The 21,101-nt window shown below is 44.3% G+C and overlaps 1 protein-coding gene across 1 annotated transcript; it reads left to right on the forward strand.

Annotated features, from left to right (window-relative positions):
- Window positions 1-397: 397 nt before the first annotated feature.
- LOC8041443 (alpha-tocopherol transfer protein-like) lies at window positions 398-20,417 on the forward strand. Its single transcript, XM_029971041.4, has 5 exons — window positions 398-512; window positions 3,620-3,859; window positions 14,447-14,640; window positions 16,053-16,163; window positions 20,205-20,417. Exons 1-5 carry the CDS (start codon window positions 398-400, stop codon window positions 20,415-20,417), a joined length of 873 nt encoding a protein of 290 aa, XP_029826901.2.
- Window positions 20,418-21,101: the final 684 nt, after the last annotated feature.

Raw genomic sequence — 21,101 nt, forward strand, 5'->3', positions numbered from 1 at the left:
TGCTTTGCGTAAGCTTGGAAAACGTTTACAGAATAACAACCCTTTCTCGACTCTCTCGTATTACGTTTTGAGGAAGTCAAGAAGCTTGTTTGTCGGATGGCCGCCATAGCGGTGCGACTTTCCTTTGCTCAGAAATTCAAAGTGAGTAAATTTGGTTACTCGTGTAACCGGTTCGCGATGGGAGTTGCTAAGAAAGACTATGCCTTCCTGACGTTCTCACTCGTGACGTGTTTACGGACCAGTGCCGGAAAACTAAGTAGGTGTCCACATTATTCCCTCCAGTGCGCACCTGTCTCGAAGCGCGAGATTTTCGCCCAGTATTTAACCCTACCTGTTGGTCTTGGCACTTTTACTACAAGCCAAGAGGACTATAATCTAAACGCAAGTGCATTCAAACATGATAACAAGCGATTGTCTCCAGCCTGACCTCCAGCTGATTGGTGAAACTGAACCTCGAGAGACTGACCAGGGAAAATGGGAGGCGCTGGAGAAACTCAATCATCTACTAGATGGTAAGTTCCTAATAGCGGGATGAAATTTCTTTTCATATGGCATTTTGAACACACCTATTCTGTGGAGTGTCTGAATATTCGCGACACTAAGAGTATGTTCTGAAACTTGTTTATACTCGACGAATCGGGGTGCGCTGGTAAGTTACAGGAATAGAGAGAAAGCACTGTTTTTTTTTTTCATTGTTTCTAGAGTTTTTGTATTTTAACCAGCAGATGTCATTATATTCATTTGTCGTGCTAACAAAGAGGCGAGCGACTTCTCCGTCTCACATTTGTGTTTTGACTGCTGAAGGCCCTCAGCTTAAAGTAAGACGGTAAAACAAACGACACCGACTTGATAAAATAAAACAAGATAAAGTCGTCTTCACCATTCTGATAGAGCCGAAGAGTACAAAATCTCTCGTGCGGGAATTATTCATGCATTAGGAACTGTGATTTGCAATGATTGGTTACGGAAAGCTTCGGGAAGTTTCGGACGCGCTGCGCACACCACACACTCCTGCGTTTTCTAGGTTTACAAGAGTTATTAAGACGAGTTAATATTTATTCAGGATGCGTAGTGCTCTAGGATTGCGAGGAAACCCTTGGGGGAGGGGGTGGTAACTAGAGCAATGACGATGGGAGAAAGTTTATCGGGCCTTTTTTCTATACGGAGAGCAAGTCATCGGCTTCTTGCGCAGAAGATGCGGTGACGACAGAACGACACCGAGCTCTGGTTGGCTTCGATTGAGAGGATAGTGGGTAGACCTAAATGCTAGATGCATTGAAGTCTACCCACGTCATGCGAGCGCCAGCTGCGGGCGCAGACAGTTGCCTGTGGAAACGTGTGCTGCAATAAGTATATGGCTCACCGCCAACAATCGCCTGCAGACTAATTATGTACAGCTATACATCACTCGACCCCGACGGTCACCTGCGGGCCAAGTATGCTGGACTAACTGTGACCTGCCGGCGACGGTCGTCTGCGGACGAAGTATGGTGGACTAAGTATCACTCGCCGCGGAAAGTCGCGTGCTACCGCAGGTGATTTTCGATGGAAAGTCATTCTTAGTCGAGCAACTTTCACGTTCTCCTTGTAGCGTCGAGTAAAGACGTCGGTCTTTGAATCGGATGGTCTAGGGTTCGGTTCTTGAGTACAAATCTGGGGTTCGACCTCCGAAAATTTGGCTCCCCGCTTGACTAAGTAAACCTTTTACATACATGCATGCTTTATGTTACTTTTGCCTGTGTGTGACGCTTTTTCGTAACACAGTATTGCCTCATTTCTCGCATAAAATCTAGCCCAGAAACGTATTCTAGGATAATAAAAATATAATTAAAGGGGCGGTGCAACGATATTCAATTGGAATGTTTTTCACTTTACACGAGCTTACTGGCACTAGTGGGACCCAAGGATACTGGCACGCAACGCCACTGACCAAGAAACTTCTTTGTTGCGCTGTAATTTCGAGGATAAAACCGAGCGCTTTCATTCAACCTCTCCTTCGCAAAACCTGATGACGTAGCTGGGCGGTAGCAGTACCGCCCAGTGACGATTTTTGAATGCGGTTCATAGATTGGACCCGAGCATTGCGTGGGCACTCGATTTCGGCTCGTGATAATCGATAGCTCGAGAAGCATTCGGGTAGTGTCGTCTGTCCAATCGCTGCATTGACGACAACAGCCGAACCATAACAATGTCTGGAACGCAACGCGTGTCCTGTGCCTTGCCAACCCCAGCGCATGGCTATGATCAACATTGGCGGCATATAATCGGCTCCAGATCACGTGGCTACTTGTTCTGGCTGCGAGTTGAGGGGGTGAACTTTGCTCGTTTTTCTTTATTTCTTTCTGCGACTTCGATTGCGTGTGGTGAAAAACGAACGGGTATTACACAGGTCATTAACGTCAGGGATCCGTTCTAAGCGGTATTTGTGCAAAATACACAAATCGTTGCATCGCCCCTTTAAACATTTTGTCTGGTTTAGTGTTTGTTGCGTCAAGTCGGCGTAGTTTGTTTCACCGTGATGAGTCCAGGCTTCTGAAACATTTTTGCAACGTAAATTTGCTTAGGGAGAACGGTTATACCAAAGATGAAAAATTAATATTCGCTATCTTTCTTCTCTTCTTTTTCTGATTTTCCGTGTTTCCTCTTCTTTTCTTTTTTTTTTTTTGGAGAAACTCACTTAAGATCAGGCAGGCTTTCCTAACGTTCCTAACACATATGCGTGTTTTGACTGAGATGACGAAGTTAATGTAGATGTGATTAATAGTACGCGGTTGAGAAGCCTTCATATACCTATATAGGAACAAACAAATTCTGCGACGTTGAAAATTCAATTTGGTTTTACCACTAGAGCAAAGAAATAGGAAACCGACTCCCAGAAAGGTGTTCGAATCGAGCGTTCTTTTGCAACTCCACAGAATGCCGAACGTGCCTTATAAGGCTTTTTTAGAATGAGTTGATTTAGTGGTTCTTGAAGAGCCCAAGTTTCTAATTGAAGTTATAAATTTATTTTTATTACCTTAAAAGATAATCAGAACAATTTAGTTAATTGTTCAACTACATAGAATGTTTTTGCCAACCCTGATGTCTGCCGTTACTGACGGTGTGTTCTTATAAATAATGATATTAAAAGAGCCTATCTTAAGAAATTTTTGAAGTCTTCGCTGATACACCCGGGGTTGGTTTGTGAGCGAGACCATGCATTTTCTAAGAACTAAAAACGCTTTAGAGGATTTTATAACTTGCGGGGCTAAGTTGGGGGCCATGGGGCCACTAGAAATGACGTAATATTGATTAATTATTTAAACTAAAAAAGCCTTGACTAACTTTTTAACTTTTTCGTGTTTGGTGCAGAATATAGTTGAGGAACTGACGCTCGAACTCTTTGTAGTCTAACCGCGATGGGAAATTTTTATTAAACATTCCGATTGTGTACTATTACTAAATTAACCCGCCGAAACGCGCCTGTGATGTAGATTCCTTTAGCCTTCGAGTGAAACAGCTCAGCTTGAAAAGGAAAGACGTTGCGTTCGGAGAACATTCGGCGTCGTACAAATTATTTGGTGACGGGGACTTGACATTCACACCTTAGATAATTATTTTATATATATTTCATTTTCAGAAGAAACTGAGCTCCAATCAAGCAGAGAAAGCGAATTTTTGCTTCGCTTTCTCCGCTTGCGCAAGTACAATGTTGATGAAGCGCTCAAGAATATTAAGAATTATTACAGGATCCGCAAAGAATGCTCCTCTGTCTTTGAGGATTTTGTACCTTCGACAGCCAAACCCGCTGCCAGAAGCGTGGTGATGGTGCTTCCCCAGCGAGATGTTCATGGCCGGCCGGTGTTACTGCTCAAATCAGGTGAGCCCTCGAGTTTGTGGCATCTTAAGGTTTTTTGACGCAGTGAGTGGAGGTAGACGTCTTATTGCGCGTTAGAGTTGACGTCTTGCTTGTAAGCTCGAGGCATGACTCCGAGTCTTGAAGAGGGGGATAGAGGGCGAAGGAATAAACTTAGGTTTGGGAGTCTTCTAATTAATTGCACGCGCCAAAGTTTCGAGTGGCAGCGCTTCGATATATTTCGGCCAAGAAGAGCCCTGCACATATAGGTGCAATGCTCTACGCGCCGAGAAACTGAAGGAGAGGACGAAACGAGGGTGCGCGGTGGTTCGAATGATTAGTGCATGGGTAGTGCACTACACTCGTCAAACGCGTTCGAATGTGAAAGCGAAACGCAGGTCGCCAGCGTCCTGCATTTTAACCTGTTCGACGAGTGCAGTGGACACAAAGACGGCTAGCTTTACGTCGACCCATTAATCATTTTAACCAGAGCTTGGCGTTCTGACGACTCCGCGCGCTCTCGTCTCCTTGTGTCCATTCGTACCTCGGCGCATTAACTATTGACGATATACACTTTGATTAGGGCACATCTTTAGATATCCGCATTCTTCATTATATATATATATATTTTTTTTTTTTTCTTCGGACGTACCATGCTCTACCGAGCGTCCAATCGTGGAAATCATTTTTTTAAGCGATTAGCTTTTTCAGGATCATCAGACCCATGTGAGGTACGTTTCTCTAGAATTAGCGGCCAAAATGACGTGACATGACTTCATATCACGTGACCTGTAGACATATTCTGTTTCCCCGCTAGATTTAGTGAAAGCATTGACGTCACGTGACAACACCAATTCAGATTCCCCGCTAAACAAAGCGGAAAATGATGTCACAGGACTTCATGTCACGTGACCTATAGAAGCTTCAGTCTCCCCGCTAAATTTAGCAAATAAATCTACGTCACGTGACACGATGTCACGTAGCTAGCCTATTCGCGAATCGAGCTGTCTCTAGGTGGCACCACTCGTTTCCTAACATGGCGGTAAATAGTGAGGATCGGAGATGAGTGCTCGTATGCAAGTTGCTGAGCCCTCAGTATAGTCTACTGGCTTTATTGAGAGACACAAATTATTCCTGCTTATACGAGGAAGCTGATGTGCTTTGGGCGTAGGTCACCTTTTTATTATGAAAACATTTAGTGCAATATTTACGCAGAGAGGCACGTTTTATTCAGGAACGGACCCGAAACTAATTTCTATTTTGGATTTAGTTTCTCAATATATAGACGTTCATTTCGGTTTCTCTTCTGCCTCAAAATGTGCCTGCCAAAATGTGTGAAAATCGTTCGCGGAAACTTTATTTTGTGACATGCATGTCCGATTCAGGAAATTAAAATTGTTCTTGAGAGTTCAGTGCCCTTTTAAAAACATGGTCTTCCTTACATCTTAGAGGTAACAAAATATTGTATTTGTCAAAAAAAGAAAAACGTTGGTATTTGTGTGTTCTATGAGCCTTTTTTGCTCGAATAAAGACACGTGAGATAATGACCTGCAGGCACTTTAATGAAGTTTTGGGCATTTAGATGATTAATAACTTCAGAATTAGTCCCAGCGCAAGAATAATAAAATCAATCCAAATTTTACAAAATATCTTCACGGGTAATTAGCTTAGAATATGTTCACGAAACGTATAAATTAAGAAACGCTGTTCTTACTACAAGAGCCCCAAAACAAAATCCGATTCAGACAACAGACGTGTGTTTTTTTAAGGCAACGCGTGACCCATAGGACTTTATATTACATCTAGTATTTATGTCTATCTCGATAACGATGTCAGAGGTTTTTATGTACTGAAAACGAATCAAAATTAGATTTTTCTGTAAAAACTAGTATGGTTAAATGGCGTGTTTTTGTGATTGTGGCGTTTTTTGCGGCCTAAATTAGGGCAATTTGTAGTTATAATAGTGACATTAAGATATTTTATTACATAGATTTTAAACCTCTAATATAATCTGCTGATTATGATCCAATTTCAAACGCGCGAACAACTATCGTAGTCCAAAGTTGGCAAACTATCATCACTGGTGCAAATTGCAGCATTCTTAATTAAGAAGTTATGAAATAAAAATAATATAAACATTCTAGCTAGTCTGATCAATTCACGTAAAATGATATTAATTGTTGGTAAATCACATGGTAACGTAAAAGTGGCTAGTTTTGACACTCACGGAAACTTCCAAACTCGCCGCCAATCCTTTCGCAACAAATTCCCCGAAATACGAAAAAAAAAACAAAAAAAAAAAAACAGATTCTGTAGGGTTTTAAACCACAAAACTACCCAGAACCTTTATTTTCGTTCATTTCTACGCACCGCCCTTTTGCCAATCTCGGCCTTTCTCCCGCGAAGGAGCGCCCACCAGCGTGGACGTCTGCTCACTGGAGTATCTTTCGTTGGCGTTGGAAATCAATAGTGACAGATGGGCCAGTTGGTACATGGCTTATTTTGACAAAATTCGCCGCAAGACAGGGACAGAGTAGGTAAGACAACACGAAGCGCTACCTTCAGCTGAATTTTTATTAAAACAACACACTATTTATACACCCCAATCGGGCTTCTCAAGTAAGAATTCAAATTCCCTGTCTATTAGATGCACTGACGGGGCACTTTTGCATCTGTCCTCCCCCTGCATTCTAATGCTAAATGACTCGAACATCTCTCTTGAGACTTTGGTTCGCAGCTTTCCCACAATTTTTTGTTTTTTCCAGTTCCGGGGCAACAGATGCCCCTGCGCCCCGGAACTTAAAAAAACAAAACAAACAAAGATCCTGGGAAAGCTGAAAACAAAAATCTCGAGAGAGATGTTCGAGTCATTTAGCATTACAATGAAGGGGAGGAGAGATGAAAAAAGTGCCCCGTCAGTGCATCTAACAGACAAGGAATTCGAATACTTACTTGAGAAGCCCGATTGGGTGTATAAATAGTGTGTTGTTTCACTAGAAATTCAGTTGAAGGTAGCGCTTCGTGTTCTCTTACCTACTCTGCCCCTGTCTTGCGGCCAATTTTGTCAAAATAACGCGTTGGAAAACCGGTGAAACAGCTGGGAGGTTGAGTATTGATTATATGAGCAAACGCAAGCACTTTGTGTTTGCGTTAGCGTTGTGTGTTCTGCATTGCGCGTGCGCGGAGCCCGAAATTGTGGGCTTGGATTGGCGCATGGCAACGATGCGCATGGGCGGCGTGGAGCACACAACCCTAACGCAAACGGACAGCACTTGCGTTTGTTTCTTTACATAATATTACAACTCTCTAGTAAGGTAGAGTCACATGCCGGCTGCAGCACTCCATCGGGTCAGTGAAGAGTGTTGTTTGCATTCAGAAATGACTGTTCGCGAGCCATGATCGCGTCCAGTTCCGCCGTGCCCGCTGAGCAGAAGAACCGGGGACAGTCACTAGAGCGCTTCCCTTTTCTGCCGCGGGAGGGCGAGCAACGAGTTGGAGGCGCCCAATACAAGTATTGAGTTTCCAACCTCTAGATTAAGCGTGAACATTGACGTCACGTGACCTCAACACCAATCCAATTTCCCCGCAAAATTTAGCCGGGAAAATAAGGTCACATGACTTTATGTCGCGTGAACTACACAAAAATCCAGTTTTCACGCTAAATTTAAGCGGGAAAATTGGCGTGAAGTGATCTCAACAAGTATACAGTTTCCGCACTAAATTTAGCGAGGGAAATGACGTCTCATGACTTCACGTCACGTGACCGATACAAAAATTCAGTCTCCCCGCTAAGTTTAGCGGGAAAATGACGTCACGTGACCTATACAAACATTTAGGTGCCCGCTAGATTTTGCGGGAAAATTTATGTCACATAATTTCAACACCAACTCTGCTTCCCCATTAAACTTAGCGAAAAAATGGCGTCACGTGAAGCGAGGAGAATGCCGTCGCATGGCTTGGTGTAACCTGATATAGACACGCGAATTCAATGCACCCGCTACATTTCGCGGCAAATTGAAACACGTCCTGCCGCGGCTCTTTCAACCATGCTTGCAGCTTATCCCTTAATTAGAGAGCAACATAGTTTGTGCTGTCCGAAGTTTTTGGACAAATTAATTCGAGTTAGTCGCAATTTGTTTGCCACAGCCTAAGTATTTTAAACTTACAATCTATTATTCTTAATTAAGATCTTTTATCAGCATAGCCTCAATACTGTCAGAAAATTCGCCACAAAATAAGTTTATTTCTAGTCTGCCTAAAAAAACACTCAAATGAAAAAAAAAATTGAAAGCATAGTGAAACACGTGTTTTTTTCTAAGTTTTCTGGGAAAAGAAAATTTTTTTCGAGCAGTATTTAGGTCGGTGTACGCACTTTAGGTAGCCTTCATGGTCTGCTCTATGCCCCGCCCACAGATCAGTGGCCCCGCCCATATTACTACTGAATTGGCTTGGCTGCTCGGTAGAACAAGCTCGGAAGCCCAGTGTCTCACTATGGCGACATCCGGTGCGGCTACTCTGGCGCAACGTTACTTGTTTACCTCGGTTGTGACACTCCCGTGGAGGGGGTACCCCCCTCACTCACTTCAGTTCGCCCCCCGTTTTTTGAAGCGCAATCTAGATTGTCGTTTCAAAACTGCGTGTTCTACAGAGTACGGTGAAACGCCATCCACGCGCTGTGCTTCAAAACGTACGTATTCCATAGGATACACTGCAGTTACCTAAGTACACTCTTAGAAAAAAGGGTATGGATAGTCCTCCCTCAGGGGAGGAACGGTCTTGTAACCTGTGTTCCTTTAGAAAGAGAGAAACTTTCGTCCCTGAAGCAGGGGAGCAAGGTTTCTCCGTCGCCTGCATCTCATTATGGCGGCCCTGAATCGAGCAAATCGAGCTCAATAGGGCTTAACGAGGACGCTACATCTCGTGTACGGGACGACAGGAGCAGCAAATAAAAGCGTAACACGAGCTTTCCGCGAACTGTGTTCATTTCCGAAGCCAGATTCCCCCCCCCCCCCCCCCCCCCCACTTGCGTTTCAAAACCAGTTACTCGGTCTTCTCGTCAACAGCACTGCGATGTCAAACGGAGACAAACGATACACAGTAACTTCGCGCACTTTGCGTCTTACCTTAGGTGTTCCTCGAGTCACAACCGGTCGGCATCAATGCCCGACGGTTTACGATCTCATCTTGTTGTTACACCGCTGATACGCGAACACACGGTCGCATCGGCGATAATATTCCAGTCTTCTGTTCACAGCCCACAACACTGCCATCACGATGTTGCTGCTATGTTGCTCACACGCACAAATACAGAATCACGTTGAACGCCGGTTGCACTCGGCATCGGAAAACAGAACCGAACTGAGCACGGAAGGCACCCAGGCAGCCGGCAGCAAAACCTGCCTGTCATGGACGCAGTTCCTGCGATTTCCATAACGTAAAAACGTCGACAAGTTCCGCGTGGTTTCGCTACTGTAGTTCCGTGCCGCGTGAGTCCCGCAATCCGGAGACGGCGATCCTACCCAGTGTAGTACGTGGCGCTGCTGGCACTGCTCCGGAACTTCGCTGTTTTTAGCGGCTTGGTTTGCTCATTTGATAAAATTAGTGATAAAAACGTCAATGCAACCGAAATGTTCTGCACGTTTAGACTAGAAGACGGAATTACAGGCGGCCTTCGCTGCCGCTGAAGCTCAATCAACTCAACAGCTATTTTTTAAACAACGTGCGCGACCTGCTCGAAAAACGAAACCGAAAGAAGATGAGTCGGGAGGGCGAAAGCTTGCTCCCGTTTGCCTGGAGAAGGAGAAAAACGTTTCGTTACTCCTCTTTTCTGGTGTCCGCTTGGGGGCGCGCCAGTAGAAGGGAGGAAGACGCGCCGCTGCTACTTTTTTCCTCAATTTTTTCTTAGAGTGTAGCCGCCGGCGCGTCAAACGACGGGAAACGAGCCGTGGAGAGAGGGGTAGTGTTCATGCAAGCAGCGCCTATGAGTAGTTCCGTAACTGAGTCCAATGTAATGCGCAAAGCAAGTCGTCCGCTGCTTGCGAGGGAGTTGCTGACTCATCACAACGACACCGAGCTCGGATTGGCTTCGATTGGATGGATAGTGGGTAGACCTCAAGGATAGATGCCTTGAGGTCTACCCAGTATTTTGTTCAATCAGCCAATAAGTGCTCGGCGTTCTGACATCATCGCAACCCTTGTGCAAGGGACAGACGAACTTGCACTCCGTCTAACGCTGGTCTGGCCTCTGACACCGCCTGCTAGTCGTGCGAGGAGATGCGCGGCATCCTCCGCCATCATCTGCTATTTCACCACCGTCTATCGTCGTTTGCAATGCATCTAAGACGCGGACATGAAAGCTGCGCGTCAGCGTCCGTCTTCGCCTTCGTCCGTCTTCTCTTCCGCTTCCGTTTAAAAACTTACACCAAGCTCGCAACCTCGACCTTAAAAGCAGCGTTCTAGAGTTCCGTCATGCGCGAGTGACGGTTCAATACAAGCGCCTGACAGCTTCTGTCGATGTGCGCTAAAAAGCGACCGAAAGATATAAAAAAAAGATATATATTCAGTTTTTGCAGCTATTATTATTTTCTTTTGTCATATTGTTTTTTCGTGTGGCTCCCGTGAGCAAGTTAGTGAACGTAATGACGCACATTTAACACGGGAGTTTAATATATTCGTTTTGCCAGGCCAGGCACACTGTAAAGCTTGGAAGCTATACTTGCTTGTCGAAGTTAAATGACGGGAACATACCTGGACAAGATTGATGCAAGCCAAACGCCCGATTGCCTCGAGCCAAATGGCTCGCAAATGCTTTCATGTGTAGCTATCTTCTCGGCATTGAAACCATGGATACAATCACGATGGTTGCACGACGTACAGAGACGCATGGCCGCTTCTACGGGAACCAACATCTTCATACAACATCAAAACGCGCAAATGAACAAATCAAGATAGATCCAGCAGCATATAGGGAGTCTAAATGCAGAGGCTCGATCTTAAATGGGCCGTAGAAATCGGCGCCGGCTAGTAGCATCCTAAACCTTTCGTCAGAGGTACATGCATTGTACAGGTGGGTTTTACCGTGTAGTAAGTTTTCAAGGCGGCTTCCTTTCTGTTAAAAATAGGGCCAAAAAACTTGCCAGGGCCAACGGCGGACGGCGACGCAGATGACCGAGTTGAGTAGCGGGGTGCGTATGGCACACACATTGGCAGATGGCGTCGGGGGAAGCGTTGCAACGCCCGATCAGCGAAAGAAAGCATACAACATGCAGACGAAATCCGCCGGCAGCAAGGGCGGCGTCGTTACGCAAGCGCGTTTTATTTATTTTTGCTTCTTCAAATTTCGTTGTCATTGTCCGCAGTCATTTTTAAACCAATGGTGCATTACAAAAATACTATGTTCATTTTAAAAGACCATGGCCTTCGCGGGCAGTCTCGATAATTGTTTAAAAGCAAACCGGAACTAAAGTTCCTCAGCACGTGCGTCCAACGCTCCCCGCGGCTCGAGTCAGTCGTCTGCGTCGCCATCCGCCGTTCATCCTGACAAGTTTTTTGGCCCTACGCTTTACAAAAAGGGAGCTACGCCTTGTAATTTTACAATGCCCCTACCTGTGAAACACTCATTTGTGAAATAGAACTTTGACGAACAGTGTAGATTGCGACGTGCATGCGCCGATTTTTATGCCCCATTTTTGATCGAGCCTAGGCATTTCAGACACATTATAGCTAGGGTTCGAAGTTTTCGGTTTAAACCGATAAAAACCGATAAAAGTACGCCGAATTCATTTTCAAAAATCTGGTTTTAACCCAAAAAGGTCAGCTTTTAGATTCGGCATTTTCAATTTAAACCGATAAAAACCAATAAAGGTACGTCGAACGCATTTTCGAAAGTTCAGTTTTAACCGCGGAAAAGGTCAGTTTAACTTTCCAGTCGTACTGCGGAGCCGTGGCGAAAAAGTGGATCGACAGTGTCTATCGAAAGGTGTCCGAATGTATGGGATACACGGATGCCATCACGACGTTTTGGTTTAATGTGCGCATCATCGATCGGAACGTGAAGTCCCAAAAGCACCATGACTTCGCCGTGTGCGAGCGTGTTTTCAAGCTCGTTGTAAGGAAGACTGACCTTATGCAAGCCCTGCATATTGTGTTGTGCTTCAAAACGTCGCACCGTGTCTCTCTTTGTGGTTGCGATTGGATGATTGCCGATTTTGTCTCAGGCAGCGCTTCATCTCCTCAGCCTGCGAGTGTGCCAGTGTCCAGTCTTTGCGTTGAAAGGGCATTCCCAAAGCTCGGGGTCATGTTAACACGAAAGAAAGAGTGCGGATCAACAAGAAGATCCTGGGAAAGCATAGCTGTGTGTGTACTATAAGATCACGTAATCCTGATGTACAGAAAGTGAAATTCCATGTTTTTTGGGCATAGGCTTCATGTCTGCCTTTTTCGTACTTCTGTGCTTATTTTTTTTTTTTTTGCTTCTTTTACAGTTGCACACATTTTCCAAATAAAGTGTCAATTTTTTTTCAATGTACCTGATCCGTTATTCTTTGAGTGATCACAAGTATTAGAGCTACAAGGATCATCTGATCAGGTGTCAGGGGGTGTTTGTTTTATATTCACCGAAAAAAGGCGATAAAAGTTTGTGGGCATAAATATGCGCGGGAAAACACTGAAAATTAATTTTAAAATAAACACCAAAAAAAGGAACGCCGAATTTTGAAAAAAATAGAAACCGAATACGCAAAACCCTAATTATAGCTAATGTGGGACGCAAAGCTTAATCCAGTCTCAATAAAAAAAAAAAAAAAAAAAAAAACAATGAACGTGCATCTGCAGAGCGCTTACGAAGGCCATAGTTGTTAGTTTCAAACTACGTCAGATGAGGAGATATTCCTCAAAAAATTTCGTGAGCGCAAACCAACTCTCACTTTTAGAAATCAACGAGCTCTACGAGCTCCACTCGTTGAGCTAGTCGCCAGCCATGTTTGTTATCGTTTCACACCAATGCATAGAAAGGGCGATATTGGGATACTTCTGAAAACAAGAATGAATCTATCTAGATTATTTGTTTCTGAAACAGCAAACAAAACACTGTCTATTAAAATACTATTACAACCCAGAGATACTATGTTAAAACCAACATTTCACACGTCAATCATTTCGCCAGTCTATCAAACACGGTGTTAGCACGGGGTGGGACTTGGGCTGCAGCCTCTACATCTCCACTTCATCTGCGTCTAACGGCGTGAATATTGCTCAGAGTTTTTTTTTTGTTTTTTCTAAATGTTTTTGAACAGTTGTGTCCATCTAAGCTTCTTCCAATTCTTTTTTTGTAAATTTCAGCGTTCTTTTAAGGATGCTTTATCGCAGAGTCTAAGATCATAATGATTCATTTATTTCTTAAAGTTCTTGTCACCATCATAGAAGGTAATGAGCATATACAGTATTTATAAACATTCAGAACGACAAGCCGACAATAATAAGCAAAATATAGTCGAGTTTTGAGATTTAGATGAGAAATACTAATGATTATGGAACATTTATTAAGACATTTAGGGAAACAATACGGTTCGGTATAAAGCGTTCCACACCTTTAAGACCAGTAGTAACCTAGACATTTGATAAGACACACTGGGCGATGTAATTGCGCGTAACTCACATAAACGGTTGAAGGAAAATAGGGATAATAGTGATGTGCTGCTTTTGCCCCACTTTGCTTAGAAGTTTGAAGAGCTCACTCCGTGAGAAGGTTTCCGGCGTTGGCTGAGGATCCTGTACATTTTAGTTTCAAGTTTTAGCTCCTGTACATTTTAGCTTTAGCAAAACGAAACATAGCCGTTTGCTGGTTCGGTCTATGTCGCTCCCTTTTCGTTAACTACGTTCATCACAAGAGAACTTTATTTATATATGACCGGCTCTGTGAGATTGTGGTTTTCTTTTAGTATATTCAGCATAAGGTGCAGTGTACAAAACTTGAGTGATATCTTCCCAATAAAATCCACAAAGTTCTGTTTAGGGCGTTGGCCGTTATGCGTTGAACACCCGAGTTTTTTTTTTTTTTTGTATAACTAAAATAGTTCCGATTGGAAAAGCACAAGTAACTAACCCAGGATAGGTCTTTTCCCCATTTAGGCAACTGTAGTTTTGCCGAAAAAAAGCAACAACTTCCCCAGCAACGTACATTACCACTTTTGTTCGATATAAACATGACAAAATTGTGTTTATAGATATTAAAACAATTACCGGCACTACCAGTATTGAAATTGCAATGATTAACCGTTTAAACGGTGTTTACTACTGACTGTGTCTTTTTCATTCTTCTAATAATGTTTTTATTTTAAAATAAACGCACTCCTCAATGTAATGTCTTGGTCCCATGAGAAAAATAGGAGATAGAATAAAACTGTCTGCCGGCACGATTGATTTCGACTGAAGAAGCCAACCATGCAGCGGTTTCTTCCTTAAGGATGCAACGATTCAAATCATGCTTAATTCACATACAAGAATGCCAGTTGTTTAAAGTGAATGGTACTCTCCAAGTTCTCGTGACTTTAGAAGGAAGACACCTCAGATATGGCAAACTTATACTTACGGAATGACTCGTTTTGCTTCCAGGCGACTGGGATCCCCAGACTGCGGCACACAGTGAAGTTATGCAAGCATTTGCCCTGGTCATGGAATATCTGACAGCGGACCCCGTGGCACAGACGATCGGAATTTCCTTTATCCAGGACAATGGCGGACTTACCTTGGATAAGATGGTTTACCTCAACTTTGGGCTGCTCAAGAGCTTCACCAGGCTTTTTTTGGTTCGCACACTTTACTCAACCCCAAAGGCGCACACCACTCCAAATTACTTCTTTTTTTCTTGCTCATAGCGGAAGTACAACATAAGGAGTAGACATCATATTAATTGTCGCATTCACTTTTCACGCACAGATCAAACCAATTAAATTATAAATTTTGCTTTTTTCTATTTCACTGGTTCTACTTATGGACATGCTCCGTTATACAACGAGTCCAACCAAACCAAAACGCTACGATCCGACGTGGCGAATCAAGCGGCTGCACCAATAACGCGGTAGTGAATGCGGCGTGGTGCTGAGCTTTCTTCTATGCGGGACACATGCAACGGGTGATAGAAAACGCACAAAAACGACGACTTGATCACGATACACTTTTGGCTCTGATTGACTGATTTCATCGAATCGTACCGTTTTCAGTGGTTCACTCTAAAAAAGAAAAAAAAAAAGCCCGTGCGTCTGCTTTCCCGCACAACCACTAGAAGTGTCAATCACTGCAACTTAAGGAGGCAGCTCAGCGAATGACAATGCCGAAACATATGGTTAGACCAAAAAAACGCAGTCTGAGTTGTGACATTAAGCAATGCAAAACGTCATGCTTGCATTGCCTAATGTCACAACTCAGTTTGCGTTTTTTGGTCTAAACATATGTTTTGGCATCGTCATTCGCTGAGCTGCCTCCGTAAGTCCCGCTGATTGGTTTTTCAAGTGTTGTACGTGAAAGTAGACCCACAGACGTTTTTTAGAGTGTAGAGCTTCGCACAGATATCAGCATCCTGACCTGCACCTGATCAACGCCCGCCAGTGCCGTAACCAATCGAAAGCTGCATCGAAACGACTTCTCCTATGTATATCTTTGAATCTGCCCAGGACTTAAGATGTGAATTTCCTTTCTGTTTTCGACCTAAACAGACCTTCCTGCGCGATTCTGGCTTGCGCAGACTAAATTCATGCTACACATTTTTGTATCTTTCTTATCCCCAACATTGCACATAAATATTAAGAGCAAACTTTGAGATATCGTGAACTACAAGACACATCACATAATCCGAACGAGCGATTGAACTAAACACTGAAAAGTCCCGAGTATCATCGTATTTTTTTCTCGCCGAATCCTAAATGTAGCGGATGAAAACAATAGAGTCAGTGTCAATCTATTTAAGATTTAAGGTGACACGTACAGTGCGTAAACAGACGGTTGCATTCTATTCATTTACTTTAGTTTGTCATGTAAATTAGGTTAGAGCCTCATCAGTTCTCGTTGCGCCTTACTGTTTTATTATTGGCGCCGAAAGGGGGAATTAGTAAGTTGCATACTACAAAGTGCACAGGTGCATACGTACTTTGATAGCGAAACTAAATATCCCATGTTTTCCTTTTTCTATAAGCTCTACAGTACCTCTATTCTAACTTCACAGGACTGCTCACCTGTTCGAATAAAAGCGATTCACATCGTGAGGGAGTCTTACGTCTTCAACATGGCTTACGCTGTGATTCGACCTTTCATCAACAAGAAGATAGCAGACAGGGTAAGTGGCGAATTCACAGCACCTTAAAGTAATAAAACGAAAATTGAACATTTGGGCGCGTTTACTTAAATGATACTCAACTAAAATGAGACGAGAGTTTCAAATTCATATATTTATGTTTTCAAGGGCGGTGAAATAAAACTGTGACCAGAAAGGGATACAGTTTATGCCATGATATAATATTCGCATGGAAGACGTACAAATTGTTAAGTAATTATAGGGAAAACCAAGTAAAAATTCATGTCGGGGCGGATATTCGAAACACACCTGCTCTCTCTTACCTTTTTGAGTCCCCTCACAAATACGCGAAAAGTCTCCTCGTACCCCGCTTTCATATGCGAAGGGACGCGTTTTGAGCGGCTTGCTCTATGTGTAGGACTTCATTTTCCGACAACATACGGAAAACTGTAAAAGACAGTCTGAAATCAAAGAGAACTCTGCCGCCGAAACCACCGCACGCTCATCCTAGTTGATCTGCTAGCCTTTCACATTGTGCGCGGCCGACCGGTGAAACCCGTGTCGCTTTGTTTTAGAGCGCAGCTCTTAGGGGCCCGTTCCCGGCTTGAGCGGCGTCGGCGTCGCCGTCGGCGTCGGCGTAACCAAGGTCACCCCAAGGTCACGCGGCCCCCAAGGTCATCCCAAGGTCACGTGACCCCCGAGGTCACGTGACCCGGGGGGGGGTTACGTGACCTGGGGGGTCACGTGACTTTGGGTGTCACGTGACCTCGACGGTCACGCAGACATGTACAAATTACTCAAAAAAGGTAGTTAAGTTACTGAGTATCGACACCAAAAGTAATTGGAGCAGAGTAGAAATTACGCATTTGCAATGGTAATTGAGTAAACTACTAACTACTGTAAAAAAGTAGCGAGTTACTTTGAAGTTACTTTCGAAGTTACTTCTTATATTTTTGCGGTAGTAAAATGAACATCGGTTTTGATCCGTGAAAAACCCTGCGAACCTAAAATAAATGCATTCATTTTATGACTTCCGAAATAGTTTATTCGCTCGCACAATCAATTGTCTTTCAAAGTTCTTACCGGAGAGTTTCTCCTTTTCCTTCTAATGACGTCCTCAGTCAAGCTAAACAGACGTTCTACCGTGGCACTGGATGCAAAGAGCGTTCAATTTCAAAAACAGGCTGTGCAGGGAGGGGTAAGCGAATGTCGGCTTCTTTGGTGCCGATGAAGAAACATGTGAGGCTTGCCTCAGCCTAGCGGGTCTTTTATAACAAACTCTCCTCCTTTTTTTATTTTTTTCTTCGGAAAGTTGAGATTTTTATGACTCGCCATCTTTATTCTCACGGCGTTCGTAGAGTACGCCGAGCGAGTGCACCTGACCGTCAATGGATCAAGTCTCGCGCCACGACGATTAGATTACACGGACGACTGCGCGTCTCGTTGCAGTGCTAGTGCTACTCCTCTGAAACAAAAAAAAATTGCTTGGGTTTAACAGAAAATGAAACGAAGTATACTTCGCCGCTGACGCCCGGTCCAACAAAAGGATCTCCCAAGGGTGACTCGCAATCCTCGCCGGCGACTACGGTATCCTGACGCGCCTGACACGCCCTGACAAGTAAAACGTTTTCAACAAAGAGGAGGTCTCCCTGGCGTCGAAGGTCAGAAGCACTCGAAGGATTACGTGAGCAAGCATCGGCACTTGTACAGTTGCAGCTGAAAGCGGGAACCTGCTCCAATGAAGGGATTATCCGTGTCTACGTTTGTGCGCAGGGGGGTCCGGCTTTGCAAGGGAGTATGTGCTGACGACGAGGCGACCATGGGAACAGGCGCCCAGCTGCGAGGTCATTCCAATGCCGCCTGCCGCGGAACCTACCACTTGAGTCAGAACTCACTAGAGGCAGACAACATGAAAACAACAACCCTCGGAGTGTCCCCGCCTTTCACGGTTGCAGCTGGAGGCACGACGCCTGCGTGCGTTACCGGATTGTTAGGCACCTATGCCTGCGTTCGTGCGCGCCGGTGTTATGTTTTGGCTGCTCGTCGCCACCTTGGCCCAAGGACGTCTGTGATGCAGTTTCTACGGCTGCCGAGTATAAGTGCGTGGGAACGGAATCTGAGGGGGCCCCATGTTGGGGAATACCACTTCATCCGCCAGCGTCTTATTTATTTCTACACTCAGACCTTTGTGAGGAGAAAATCTAGCATTAGATTTCGAAAGTAGTTGGTAATTTGAGAAGTTATTTGAAAAACGTAGTTAAATTAATCTACAAATTACCCAAATAAAGTTGTAATTGAAAGTTACCAAGTTACTCGGAAAAGTAGTTAAACTACAGTAGTTTGAGTAGGGTAGTTGAACTACGTCCAGGCCTGCGGTCACGTCACCCCCCCGAGGTCACGTGACCACCCCGCCGAGGTCACGTGACCTCCCCGATGACGTCATCGTCACTGATGACGTCACCGGCATCCGCATCGTCATCGTCATCATCACTGATGACGTCACCAGTGACGTCACTGATGACTTCACCGGCATCCGCATCGTCATCGTCATCATCACGGATGACGTCATTGGAGTCCGCATCGTCATCGTCGCTGATGACGTCATCAGTGACGTCACTGATGACATCATCGGCGGCGTCGCGTGAACCCCAAGGTCACGTGACTCCCCCAGGTCACTTCACCCCCCCAGTACCCTTCCCTCCTCCTCCTCATGAGCTGCGCTCTAATTCGGTGTTACAGGGAGTTGTAAATGGCTTTCACTTTTTTTTTTTTTTTGTGCCACGTTTGTAGAGTTTAGCACTGCGAAAGAAAAAATAAGAAGATAGTGAGTGCGTTTTTCTTTTCAGAGCTTTTTTTTTTTTAAATAAGGATGTTGTCAACTAATTTTATTTGGAAACATTCGTCTCGCGGTTCGCAAAGTTGTAACCTGATATATTTTCAAAGGTATTTAAAGTTTATCCTGTAAGTATATGAACCAAGATACTTAAATTAGATCATCTGCGCGCCTCCTTTCCCTTTATAAACCAAGGTGAAAACAGGCACCATCACTTTTTGGAATGACAATATTGGTTACTGGATGCCACCCAAGTAACAAATTTTTGCTGAATTTATTTTTTGTCTTGACAATGACGGAAAACTTGGGGTTGTTTTTTTATTTTTTTATTCACATTTAAAGGGCCCATGAAACGGATTTTGGGTTGGGATAAATCATTTTCGATTGGGATTTTACTAATAGTACATTGTTCAGTGGGCCAAAAGAAAAAAGGTAGAAAGAAAAAAATCCTGACTTTCAGTGCGAAAATTTGAAAACACAGCGGACTATTTCGTACCTCCTCCCCTTCGTAGCTCTCTGCCTTTTCACTGTGATACATCCGCGGTCCCAAGAGCGCGTCATCGGGTCCAAACGCACGTCACACAAAACCGGACCTCACTTAATTCTTCACCCCTAAGCTGACATTGTGGTGGAAGCTATGCGCTTGCCGAAGCAATCAGCCGCCTCCCTTTTATCACCTGACCTCATTCTCTGCAGGTGGGTATGCGCGGAGGAGCGTTATCCTGTGGAAAGTGTGGCTGGCCCAACGAGCACGTAGCTTCCACAGCACTGTCAGCTCCGGGGTGAACGGGTTGGAGAAAGCAACTTTAGTCTGAATTGTGAGCGACGGGCTAATCTTCTAGGGGGACAATGGCTCTGTCCGGGTAGATAAACCAGATTCCGAGCGAGAGGGGCCTCCCCTCTTTTCGTCTTCTTGAACTGTTTTGTGGAATGCGCGATTTATGAGTTGAGGAGGAAAGCTAAACAGGAAAAAGTTGGAAAAGCGTTTCATGACCCCTTTAATTAAGTGGGATTGCGATTCGAGTTGTGTTTACCGTGAGTTGGTATGAGTTTACAGTGAAGTCTCAAGAATATGAACATCTTCGTTTCCTCCTAGAAGCATCCATATTGTGAAGATTTGTTCATAACAGCCAGACAAAAATGCATGTATTTGCCCGGTTGTCCCCGAAAATATTGTCTATGTAGCGGCGTATCTATATAAAAGCGGTCCGTGTTTACGAGACATGACGGTGTATCAATTCTTTTTCCAGGTTCATTTCCACGGAGAGAAATTCGAGGGTCTCTACAATGACATGCCCGTAAATATGCTTCCCAAGGAATATGGAGGAATGGGCCCCGACCTGGACTTCAAAGCCTACTGGAGAATTCTAGACCAAGCGGAAGCCTCCTTCGTCGAGAACAAACGCTATGGATACACCGGGAAAGAAGACTGTAGCGAAGATATCGAGGTCACAGCTTTTTAGAGAGGTTTCATATGTTAAAACAGAAATAGCTAAACGTAATACCATTCGTCAGGAAGAATAGCCTAAACTTAATGCAATATAGAAAAATAAATCGACAACTTTCAATTATATTGTTAGCGATGTTGTGCGTAGACAGGGGGTGTCAAGAAGCTAGGAAGTTTAGAGACAAGCCAAATGTTTTCACGGTGAAAATAACAACAACAATAAAAACATGTTTCTTGAGGCCCTGACCTGCTGCGGCATCTCACAGCGTTTCTCAGAAGTGGCAGCGAATCTTAGGCACACTCGCACTTTGTCGAGGCAGCACTGCACAAACGCCTCTACCTTCTTCCACCATGGCGTCGACCTGCACAATAGCTCTTCCGACTCTGGCTGGCGTTGCCGCGTTCAGTTTAGCAGACCGCAATCGGAAGATGGCATCTGCCGTTGCTGGCTTCAGACTCTGCGTTTGCACATTCGTCTCTAAAAATACGCTTGGTGACGCTGACCCATAGAGTAATAATAATGTATGCTAGAGGTTCAACTGGCGCTATTGTCTACACAGTACACTTCAAGACGCCTACACAAGTGTAATCGGCACTTTATCCCATGCCTACGATTCACACATTTAAATCCGTGTTGTTACACATCGTGAGTCAATGTTGCGTCCCTTCCTTATGGGACCCTACATTTCTTTGTTATGCC

Source organism: Ixodes scapularis, unplaced genomic scaffold, assembly GCF_016920785.2.
Source record: "Ixodes scapularis isolate PalLabHiFi unplaced genomic scaffold, ASM1692078v2 PGA_scaffold0__279_contigs__length_252992795, whole genome shotgun sequence".
In the NCBI taxonomy this organism is placed as follows: domain Eukaryota; kingdom Metazoa; phylum Arthropoda; class Arachnida; order Ixodida; family Ixodidae; genus Ixodes; species Ixodes scapularis.

Coding starts and splice junctions, on each gene's coding strand:
- LOC8041443 (XM_029971041.4), top strand. CDS start 398: ATGATAACAAGCGATTGTCTCCAGCCTGACCTCCAGCTGATTGGTGAA. Junction 3,860..14,446: donor GGTGTTACTGCTCAAATCAG/GTGAGCCCTCGA, acceptor TTTTGCTTCCAG/GCGACTGGGATCCCCAGACT. Junction 14,641..16,052: donor GCTTCACCAGGCTTTTTTTG/GTTCGCACACTT, acceptor CTAACTTCACAG/GACTGCTCACCTGTTCGAAT.